This window comes from Chiloscyllium plagiosum, unplaced genomic scaffold (assembly GCF_037043375.1).
Source record: "Chiloscyllium plagiosum isolate Xiang-an unplaced genomic scaffold, Cpla_swu_hap1 HiC_scaffold_53X, whole genome shotgun sequence".
NCBI lineage: Eukaryota > Metazoa > Chordata > Chondrichthyes > Orectolobiformes > Hemiscylliidae > Chiloscyllium > Chiloscyllium plagiosum.
Window position 1 is genome coordinate 12,345,020 of NW_028270191.1, and position 12,072 is coordinate 12,357,091.

The 12,072-nt window shown below is 41.4% G+C and overlaps 1 protein-coding gene across 3 annotated transcripts in view; it reads left to right on the forward strand.

Annotated features, from left to right (window-relative positions):
- Positions 1-12,072, forward strand: part of tfcp2 (transcription factor CP2) — a 128,498-nt gene that overhangs the window by 76,426 nt on the left and 40,000 nt on the right. For all 3 annotated transcript variants that reach the window (XM_043682045.2, XM_043682043.2, XM_043682044.2), the window contains 3 exons: positions 410-520; positions 959-1,047; positions 1,135-1,183. In XM_043682045.2, the coding sequence (XP_043537980.1) occupies positions 410-520; positions 959-1,047; positions 1,135-1,183 (249 nt within the window). The remainder of the gene's footprint in view (positions 1-409; positions 521-958; positions 1,048-1,134; positions 1,184-12,072) is intronic.

The following is a 12,072-nucleotide window of genomic DNA, read 5'->3' on the forward strand; positions in this document are numbered from 1 at the left end:
TTTGCTTACAATATTGACAGAGGGTGAGAGCTGATCCTTATTCAAGAAATTTGGGTCACTCATTAATGATTCCAATTTGTGAAGTAGTTTTTCTTGGTCTGTCTTGAACATTTCTTAACTTTTGAATCTATTTGGTTGGCCTTGTATTCCCAGTGTGGCTGTAATTTATTTTGCACTGCTCTCCATTAGAGAACTGGACATAACAAATGTGTGGTGGTGATGATGGGTTAACTATTGTTTTGTTGGGCAATAAGGGCTGCAGTACTTCCTAGCTCCTAATTTTAAAATAGGAGAATGTATTTTTCTTGATCCCTCAATGTATGATTGATTCATCATACTCTTGGCTGACAGCATTGGGTATGCTATAGTGTGAGGCATTTTCATTTTGTCGCATGTGATTTGTTTGCAGCCAAAGGGTGCTGATAGAAAACAGAAAACAGATAGGGAAAAGATGGAAAAACGAACTCCTCAGGAGAAGGAAAAATATCAGCCTTCTTATGACACAACTATTCTCACAGAGGTAAGACTGCACTAGTTTGTTTGAGATCTGGCACTTGTTTTCTGAAGTCAACTAGATGTGTTTTTTGGTGTGTCATATTTTGATTTAAAACTGTAAAATTGAAGTGTTGAGGAAGAGGGAAGAAGCCCAATTGGCTTATTGTCAATGTTATTTTGATTTCTGTTTTGGTTCATTCTTGGGACAGGGCTCATTTTTTAAAAAAAATTAAATTACTTGAAGTAATTCAGTGTTCATTAACAGTTATGAATCTGCTAAAAGACTAATTAAAAATGTCTAAACATCAATGTACAGTAGACTGTAGGAAAGTTGTGTAGTAACTATAAGGAACCTACCTGTTATTGAAATGAATCTAACAATAGTTGTGCATAATTTTGGGGTAGTTGTCCATCACATTTTGATTTATAAGTGCCTAACTGACATTTTTCCCCCCTCATCCAGTGTTCTCCCTGGCCAGACATTTCCTACGTTAACAATACGGCATCTCCTGGCTTTAGCAGTTCGCAGGGCAGTTATACCATTGCTGAAGGGTGGGTCTCATCATTGCTATTTTATCATTCTCATAATTTGCAGCATTTGAAAAATTTTTTTCATAGAAGCAATTGATCTAATTTCAGAAATGGATCCCCTCATCATCAGCCTGACCCGGTTCCTGCAAGCACTGATGTAAGTGTTCTTGTTTTCCAGCATTATTCATAAATCTATCCTGCTCAATGCAATAACATGAGAATATTGTGTCTGAAAGAATCATAGAAACTTGCATCAAAGGAGGAAGCTCGCTGTGGATTTTCAGCAGATCAGTTATGCTTGTTGACTTATGTTTGTTTTTATCTGAAACCCTCTTAGTTCCTCAGTTCAACTACCTGGGCCATCTCCGTTCTAAAGTAATTTCTGAAATCAGCTTTAAATATCTTTTTCACACAAAGTGCTCCAGATCCTGATGACTCTGGTGGGAGGAATGTAATTCTCATTTCCCTCCAGCTCTTTTTTCCAGTGATTTTGAATCTGTGATCTCCAGTTATTGACTCATTTGCCAGAGCGAATGTAATTTCCTTACTTACTCGATCAAAACAGTTTTTCATCTTAACCTCTCTTAGGTCGCTTCTTGTCCTCCTCTATTCCAAGAAAAAGACTCCTTCCCTTTCTTCCCCCAGCCAGCGTCCTTTGTGCCTGTGGACATCCTGCCAAACCAACTCTGTATTCTTTATGAATGCCTTTACAAAGAAAGGCAGGACTGGTACTAAATATTCCTGGATGGAAGTTGTTCAGGAAGAAAAAGAAACCTAGCAATAATAATTTAAGGAGAATGTTACAGTGATAGAGAGAGGATGCCCTGAAGGGCCATGGCTGAAATCTATTTGGTTAGAGTGAAGAAACAATAGAGGTGCCATTACATTACTCAGTGTATTCTTATAAGTCAACAAGTTATAAAGAGAAATTGCTGGAGAAACTCACCATCTCTGGCAGCATCTGTGGAGAAAAGCAACATTAACATTTCTGGTCTGGTGACATTCCTTCAGAAGTAAATTTTGTAATCCCTATAAATCTCTCTCTGGCAGTGAAGTGTAAATTTCTTGTGCTTTGCCCATGCAGAGTAAGTTGAGAGGTAATGTTCAGTTTTCCTTTGGCTGACTTAGTTATCTGGCTATTTTCTCCAAATGACATAAAAGAATGCCTTCCTATATTATACCGTCCAAAGGATGTGGTCCTCCTTGTATTTCTACTAAATCTAAATGTTCCTGCTGGTATTTCAGCTCTCTCTGCCTTCCTAGATTTAGCAAAGGGTTTCACCACCAGCTTAGTTGTCAATTCAATTAAATTTTGGGAATGTTGACTTGTGGAAATTCATTAAGACGGACCAGGACAATTCTGCTTCCTCATTGTACAGTACAGAAGAGGCTCTTTGGCCCATGGAGTCTGTGCTGATAGAAATTACTCCAAATCTACACTATTTCCACTTCCCAGCATTTGCCCACAGCATTGAACATTGTGACATTTCAAGTGCTCATTTAAGTACTGCTAAAATGAAGCCTCAACTACCCTCCCAGGCAGTACATTGCAGATTTCTACCATTTTCTGGTTGAAAAAGATTTCCTCAAATCCCCTTAAAAACTTCCTGCCTTTCATGTGAAGATTATGCTCCTTTGTTATTAACCCTTCAACAAAGTGGAACTGCTGCTTTCTATCTCTCTACATGTCTTGCATAATTGAATACATCTCAATCAGGCCCCCCTCAGCCTTTTCTGCTCTTTTTTAAAAAAAAAAACAACCTGCGCCTATCCAGTCCCTCTTCATAGCTGAAGTGCTCCATCCCAGGTGACATCCTGGTGAATCCCCTCTGCACCCGCTCCAGTGCTAGCACATCCCTTTTACAGAGCAATGACCAAAAAATACATACAGTACTCCAGATGTGGCCTCACCACAGTTTTGTGCTGCTTTGTACTCCTGTAAGGAAATTGTAAAAGATTCCTGTCACTTCTTATTTGTAGTACAGATTTGGGGTTTTCTTTTATCTTTATCTCCAAGTATTGCCAAACCCAAATTCATGTTGTCACTGTTCCACATTAATGTTAGCCAAGAGCCCCCGGTCTCTTGTTAAGTCTGACTTCTGAAAGTGCGCTGATGTTTCAATCTCCGTTATTCCTGGTGTCTTCACAAAAGTTGAAAATGTAATTAAAGCACGTAAAGTCCCCAATTTATTTATCTGATAGACTAACAAAGCTAATGGGAAACACTGACCAGGTTTTCGTTTATAACGAGAATCGCTATTTATTACAATTCTGTAAATTTTCAATACAGATAAACAAACTCAAGCTATCAACATATGACTTTAGTAGTTGAAACTGTAACTCTTTTTAAAATCTTTTGTGCGTGTGTACACCAACAAAAAGTATTGGCATTATGAGTAGAGGAAAATTACTGGGGAGAAATAAAATCACAGAATCCCTACAGTGTGGGAACAGGCCATTCGGCCCAACAAGTCCACATCGACCCTCTGAAGAATAACCCACCCAGACCCATTCCCCTACCTTATTACTCTACATTTACTCCTGACGAATGCACCTAGCCTACACAATCCTGAACACTGTGGGCAATTTAGCATGGATGATTCACCTAACCTATATATCTTTCGGATTGTGGGCAGAAACCGGAGCACCCAGAGGAAACCCACACAGACTCAGGGAGAATGTGCAAATTCCACACAGATGGGCACCTGAGGCTGCAATCGAACCTGGGTCCCTGGTGCTGTGAGGCAGCAGTGCTAACCACTGAGCTACCTCCAAGCCATGTGCCATCCTGGCTTGGAAATATGTTGCTAGGTCAAAATCCTAGAACTCCTCCCTTACAGCATTGTACATTGGATTGCAGCAGCTAAATAAGAGAGCTCAACACCACCTTCTCTAGGGAAATTAGGGATGTGCAAGAAATGCTGGCTTAGCCAGCAGGTCCCTCAAAAGAACGCTAAGAAAGTGACAATGCTGAATCAGAAAGTCCTGGATACTGGTCTCCTGCACAATGACAGATCAGGGTTGTCAGCTTCGGTTCAAAATCAGAAGCCTTTCCTCTGGTGCAGAGGAGTCCAAGATGAGGAGTAGCGGTGTTAAAGTGAATGTCGCACCATGTAGGGGGGTAATGTCAACAAACACCTTTGCAGACAAAGGTTAGTAGAAATTGAGAATTCTTTTTCCCCCCGATTGGAGGTTTTGAAGACTGACATTTCGGCGTTGTTCTTCAGGGATACAGGACAAAGGTGGGCAAATTTGTGAGGCCCAGATCAGCCACGATTTGATAGAATGCCAGAGAACAGAACAGCCTTGAAGGTTTGAGTTATATAAAGAGGCTGGGGCCTTTTACACTGGAGCATAGGAAATTGAGGGGTGACTTTACAGAAGTTTATAAAATCATGAGGGGCATGGATAAGGTGAAATGTTAAAAAGGGCATGATGGGCAATTTTTACAAATTCTTTAGAGTGGTGTGTATGTGTAGAATGAACTTCCAGAGGAAGTGGTGGATATGGGTACAACATTTAAAATATTTTTGGATAAGTTTGATTAGACTAGATTAGATTCCACACTGTGGAAACAGGCCCTTCGACCCAACAAGTCCACGCCAACGCTCCGAAGAGCACCCCACCCAAGACCATTCCCCTACATTTACCCCTGACTAATGCACCGAACACTACGGGCAATTTAGCACAGCCAATTCACCTAACCTGCACTGGACTGTGGGAGGAAACCGGAGCACCCAGAGGAAACCCACACGGACACGAGTTCATGAGCAAGAAATGTTTGGAGGAATATGAGCCAAGCAAAACAAGTGGGATTAGTTTAGTTTGGGGTTGTGATCAGCATGGATTGGTTGGACCGAAGGGCCTGTTTCCGTGCTGTACGACTGTATGAATGGCTGTTGCCTGGTTTTAACATTTTGATTGTATTAATACAATATTTTGATGGGCAGGACAGCATTCTAACCTGCAACATTATCTAGTCATCTGTGCGTCATTGTGCTCAGATCCTCTTGGCTCCCCATCTCCATCCAGTTGAAGCTGGTGTGGGCGCAGTACATACCATGGCCATGGGGGCTTCTGGTGTGGGTGCAGTACGTACCATGGCCATGGGCGCCTGTGTGCAGTGAAAGGTCCAGTAGAAAGGCATGCAGGATAACACGCTCCTCAAACTGATGCTGAGCAGGTTCCAAGCTCGCTCACAGCTGAAGCCAGGAAGGGGATCCCTGCCTCCACCTCGCAACACAGGGCCCACGTCCTCAAGGAGGTACCAGCAGAACGCTGTTACTGGCGCCTCCAGCCTAGCACCAGTCTAAAGGCTTCAATGAGATGTGTTCCTTTCTCTTCCTAAGACCACCTATTCTCTGCTTTTGTTCATTCCAGACTCTCAGCTCTTTGACAAGGATCCAGGGGATTTATGGACTAATTGTCCAATTTCACATTCACTGTTTAGAGGCAACACCTTCCCACGGGTGGGAGTCATTAACTGACCGCTTTCAAGCTCAAGTTACTTTGCTGCAGACAGAATAAAGACAGACCCTGCTTCTTCCAAACTAACCATTTCTTGCTACCCCCAACATTTATACACACAGCTGTTCAGTTGCCTGCAATCCAATCAGAGAGCTGCTATGAAGGTGATACCTCTGGTGTCCACAAGTGGTCACAGTTGCACCCACCAAACAGTAATCTGTTGCTGGCTGAATCTTTGTTTGTGCATATATCCTGGTGCCATGCCATCTCATCTCATCTCATCTCATCTCTCCTCCCCTTTTGCTTGTGGAACAGCAGTGTAAATATAATTCACAATGAGTCCAGTGACTTGTTTTTAAAGTGCAGCATTTTGTTTCCCAATCCTTGGTTTTGATAGTCCTTTTCCCATTTTAGTCTACAATTAAAAATGTAGAAAAGTAAATAGATGCAATCTTTATGCTGGATAAGGACAGCAGATTTTCTTCACTTTTTTGCTCACTTTTTTAATTTCAAGTTTATTTATTTAATTAGACTTAAATGCTCCTGTGACATACTAGGATTTTAACTTTTTCCTTTTCCTTTCTCATGGGATGAGTATGCCTTGGCAAGCCCAGCATTTGTCCATCTTTAACTGGCCTGGGGAGGTGATAAAGTCCTCTCTTGAGCTGTTGCAGTCCATTTGGTCTTGGTGCACTCACAGTGGTGTTAGGGAGGGAGTTGCAGGATTTTTTTTAAAAAGTGTGCAGTGTAGGTTCTGCTGGCTAGGCCAATGTTTATTTTTAAAGTGCTGTTAAGAGCCAGCGACGTTGCTGTGGGTCTGAAATCACATGTAGGCTAGACAAGGTAAGGATGGCAGTTTCCTTCTTGAAAGGACATGAGTGAACCAGATGGGTTTTTCCAACAATTGACCATGGTTTCATGGTCATCATTGGGCTATTAATTCCAGGTATTCCACCATCTGCCATTGTGGAATTTGAACCCGCGTCCCCAGAACATTAGCTGTATTTTATTTTGATAGCTAGGCCATCAGTAACAATGAGGGTGGTGTGTGGCTTGGAGGAGAACATGGTAGTCTTCCAATGCATCTGTTGCCCAACCCCAATATCCTGTGACTGAGATGACTGACCTCCAAGGACCCACAATTATCTTCAGTTGTACTCTAACCATTTCCCCCAATTCCAGTTCTCTCCAGTTTAGCTAACGCTCCTTGATGCCACGATCAAATTTGACCTTGATGTCAAGAGCAGTAACTCTCACTTCAGTTCTGGAGTTAACTACTTTTGTCCATGTTTTGACTAATGCTGTAATGACATTAGGAGCTGCATGGGCCTGGCAGAACCTAAAATAAGTGGCAGTGAGCAAGTGATTGCCTTGTCGGTTTTGCTTGATTGTACTACCAACAAAACATTCGATTAATTTGCTCATGATTTAGTGTAGACTAACGCAGTAATTTGTCTGAATTGGATTTGACCTACTTTCCCCTAGTAGATGCAAGGGGACAGGCAACTGCATTGCAACTTGGCTAAAGGTGTAGCTAGTTTTGGAGTGCAGGTCTGTTACTGGGATATCGTCAGGGCCTATAGCCTTTGCAGTGTCAAGTGCCTGTAGTGTTTTCTTGATATGTGATGAGTCAAATTGACAGAACCCATCTGTGATGCTGGAGAGCTTAATAGTAGACTAGTACGGGTCATTTACCCGTGATCTTATAGCTGAAGATGGCTTTACAAGCTTTGACCTAGCTTTTCAAGTTTCTCCATAATTTCGATGGACATGTTTGTGGAGCTGCCTCCTCCAGTTTGTTCTGAGGGCTGAACTAGACATATTTTTAATCAATAAGAAAATCAAGGATTACAGGGCTAAGGCAGGACAGTGGAGTTGAGAATTATCAGAGAAGACATGATCCAAATTACCTGCTTCTGCTCCAAATCTTATTGTTTTATTATCCACCTCCATTCATGACTGGGAATGACAGGGTTCTGAGCCATTGTTCCTGATCTCCCTTTGTTCCATCTGTTGTGTGCTGCTTCACTGTTTAACATGTATGCCTCTAGATCATTAAATCTGTAATGTAACCACATCTGTGTCTGTTCATTAAACTTCCAGGGCACCTTTTACTTTAAAAGGAATATACCTAGATTGTGTCTAAATTATTACCATCCTCAATGGGTTGATGGCTCTTTATGCTTTTCCCTAAATCACCTTTCCAACCTCCTTTAAATCATTTCATGGAATTAATTCTAACCCTGTTGACTTTGTTTTGCATGTTGTTTTTTCTGATCTCATTGCCATAATTATTATAAACAAAATTCTGTTCTTGTCCCTGCTATCCAGCTGATCTCCTTTTGGTCTCCGGACCAGATCTAGATCCAATGTTCTTGCTTTTTGGATGGGAGGCATAGTAGTCAAGAAAGTCTTCCGTGTGAATCAAAATTTCTCCCCCTCAATACACTTTACACTATTTTCTTCCACTCCTACTGTTGCTATTTTTGTTTTTTGCTGCATATCATTGACATTTATTCCTCTCTCTCCATGATCTTTGGAACTCCAATTTTTTTTCAAAAATCTACCAATAAAACTGCTCAGCCCCTCTTCTTGTAGTCAAGTCAAACAGGTTCAGTCACGGATCCAACTGTAAATCATTTCTATTCTTCCAGCGGTGTTTGAAAATGTGGAGTAAACAGATTAGCTATGATCTTATTGAATAGGCTTCAAGCAGCTGTAATAGTAGCATCGCCTTTAATCAATAATGCCTTGTCCCCTCCTTATTTTGCTTCTCTATATTGTTGCTGCTCATTGGTGACCAGGCATATTAAATTTCTGCCCGCAGCTAACCAAACTTCTTACTTAAATTACAAGCAAGAATAGCAAAGGAGGTATTAAATTCTATTTCTTCAATCTGGTTCCTGTATATTTTCTGAATATTTTTAACTTTGCTACATTTTTTAACCCTCTGTCCTTTGACCTAATTTCTGCTTTCTGGTTCTCCTTCCCCTGTGAAATTATTTAAACTATTAGTTAACCTCTCAGCGAAAATATTTCAATTGAACAATGCCTGGATCGATCTGCTCATCTTAGACAGTTGCCCTTCTGCCGGACTGGTCTGAAATCCTCCCTCCTGCAGTGCTTGTCCAGCCCCACATTTGCTTGCGTAATCATCTTGTTGGAACAAATTACTGCAGATGCTGGAATCTGCACTAAAAACAAAAAGTGCTGGGGATCATGATTGGTCAGGCAGCATCCATGGAGAGAAAGCAAGCTAATGTTTTGAGTCTAGATCATTCATCAGAGTTGAAGTGAATTGAGCTCTAACGAAGAGTCCTCTACATTCAACATTAGCTTGCTTTCTCTCCATGGGTGCTGCCTGACCCGCTGAGATCTCCAGAATTTTTTGTAATCATCCTGGTTAATGTCCTAGAGCAATTTGAATTTATATGTACTGGATATTTAACCCCTGCCATCTCCCCTCCCTCCCTCCATTCCCCCTTCTCCCCTCCCTCATTTTTCTCTCCCTTGTCCTCCTCCCTCCCCCCCCACCCACTTTGCTTGCGCTCTCTTCTCTCTCTCTTTTCCCCCACCCCAATAGTGCGTTGACAACTCACTTTTGTTTGTAAGATTGTGGTCACGCTTAATTGTTAGAAGATGATTATACTTTAAGTTCTTTACATATGAGCCTAGGTTTGCCCATATCCAATAAGTTTATTCGTGATTAGCCCTAATATGATTCAGATTTTGGGGCCACAGTTGGATCAAAATCTTTAGTTGAGCTTTGATACAGGTGCCCATGCTATTTGGCAGTGATTTTTGGTTTACAGTGGAGATTTCTGTGAAATCAAATCTATTTGCCTGTGTTTGGTTCATATCCCTCCATACTTATATCCCATCCATGTATCTGTCCAAATGTTTCTTAAATGACAAAATTCTACTCCTCTCCACCACCTACCTCTGACAGCCTGTTTCAGACAGACGCCACCCTCAGTGGAAAAGAATGCCCACTGGATCCTTTTGTATCTCTCCCCTCTCAACTTAAACCTATGCCCTCTAGTTTTAGACTCCCCTGCCATGAGGAAAAACTGTTAGCTTATCTATGCCTCTCATGATTTTATAGATGAGTATAAGGTCACCCGTCAGTCCCCGACACTCCAGGGAAAACCGCCCCAGCCTATCTAGCCTCTCCTTATAACTCAAACCTTCTAGTTCAGCAAGTGTCCTAATAAATCTTTTCTGCACTTTTTCTCGTTGAATAATATTCTTTCTGTCGAAAAGCGACCAGAATTACATGTAGAACTCCCTTATCAATGTCTTGTGCAGCTGCAATAAGATGTCCCAACTCAGTGCTCTGACAAATGAAAGCAAGCATGCTGAAAGCTGCTTTCACCACCCTGTTTACCCATCACTCTATTTGCAAGGAGCTATGACCCTGAAACCCCAGATGTCTTCATTCTATAACATTCCATAGGGCCCTACCATTAACTGTGTGAGTCCTGCCCTGGTTTGACCTACCAAAATGCAACACCCTACATTTATCTAAATTAAACTCCATTAACCATTCCTCAGCCCACTGGCCCAGTTGACCAATATCTTGTTGCTTTCCAAGATAACCACCTTCACTGTACACTATACCATCAATCGTGGTGTCATCCACAAACTTACTTACCATACCTCCTGAATTCTCATCCAAACTAGTCATATAAATGACAAATAACAGTAGACCCAGCACTAATTTCTGTGGCATACTACAGGTCACAGGTTTCCTGTCTGAAAAAATACCCTCTATGACCACCCTCTGTCTTCTACATTAAAGACAATTTTATATCCAATTGACTAGCTGTCTCTGGATTCCATGACATTTAACCTTACTCGACAATCTACCATGTTGTACCTTGTCAAAAGCCTTGCTGAAGTCCATGAAGAGAATGTCTACTGCACTGCCCTCATCTATTTTCTTGATCACCCCTTGAAAAAAACTCAGATTCGTGAGACACTATTTTCCACGCACAAAACCATGCTGACTATCCCAAGTGCATCCTTGCTTCTCCAAATACCTGTCGATCCTGTCTCTGAGAATCTCCTCTAAGACGACCACGCAGACATTGGGCTCACCAGTCTGTAGTTCACAGGCCTTTCCCTGCAGCCTTTCCTAAATAATGATACAACATTGGCCACCGTCCAATCTTCAGACACTTCACCTGATCATGGCTGATATTTTCTCAATCCCATTTTCCTGTCTTTACCCCATTACCTTTGATCCTCTTACTCATCACAAACCTGTCTGTCTCTGTCTTAAATATGCTCAATAACTTGACCTCCACAGCCTTCCTCGACAATTACTTCCACAGATTAACCACCTCTGGCTGAAGCAATTTCTCCTCATCTCTAATGGAAACAGCTTCTCCACCTCTGCTCTATCCAAGCCTCTTAGTATTCTGTAAGTTTCAATCAGATCACCAAGTACAAGTGCAGAGTCCTCAACTGCTCCTCATATGACAATTATAAATCAAAGAGCACTTGATGTAATCCCAGTGTGTTATGTAGAAGTTGGTATTGAAATGTTTGCATCTTCCATATTCTATTTTTTTCCAGCTCTGTCCTCTTGGTCCAATTTAACTTGTACGTATGTGCATATGATATATTTCAGTGTTTAATAGGTCTTCAGATGCTGATGGGGTCCTTTTGAGATGGAAAAGTGTGGAAGGAATGTGCATCACACTTGGTCAGTTCCTCAAAGCTAGCAGGTGCAAACATGCAACTGCAGAGTGACCTTTTCCCTCAACTGGAGTTTGCTTCTGTTGGAAAAAAAATGAGAGGCTGAAAGTGAATGTTTTTGAAGAGAGTGAGAGCTGTTACCATCATCTCAAACTTTTCAATTATTTCAGGCAGGAATTTCTCCCCCCTCAGTAAAATAGGGAACAAGAATCCAGAACAAGTTTGAAAATCAAACACCACCACTTAGGTATGAGTCCTGAAGGAGATAGTCTCCATCAGTTTGAGAATGTGGTGCGCTGCTGCAGAAAGCCATAGAAACAAATTAATGGTATTTAAAATAGACTGAGGTACTCATCCATTCATAACAGGTTTAAAGTGATATGCTTCCTACCTCTGCAAATGATTGAGATGTCACACTTGACTCTTAACTAAGCCAGTATTACAAAATGACTTGTCTGACAGTGGAAATTAGCGTTAAGTCACCTTGCTGCAGTCCACTTAATAAATTGATAGCTAAGCAACAGGTCTGTAATACTGCATAGAGTTTATTTTAAATTGACTAATCTGCTTGCTTTCAACACTTTGGATCAGTCTGTTCAGAGATGTTATGACACACCTCTGGAGCAGGTGGGACTTCTTATGCAGCAGTAGAGACACCACCACTTCCACAGAGCACTCCAGCCTAATTTATTATTGGAAATTGGAATGGGAACCTTACCATGGAGTCCAGATAAACCTGAAAACTGCTGTAACCAGGAAAATCCTGGTTAGACAAAAAAATTAGGAAGCAGATTTGGGAAAAGATTTGTTAATCCACGAAAGGCCCACAAAAGCAATATTGGCCAAACTGTACCAGAACACCCAGAATTCCTGAGC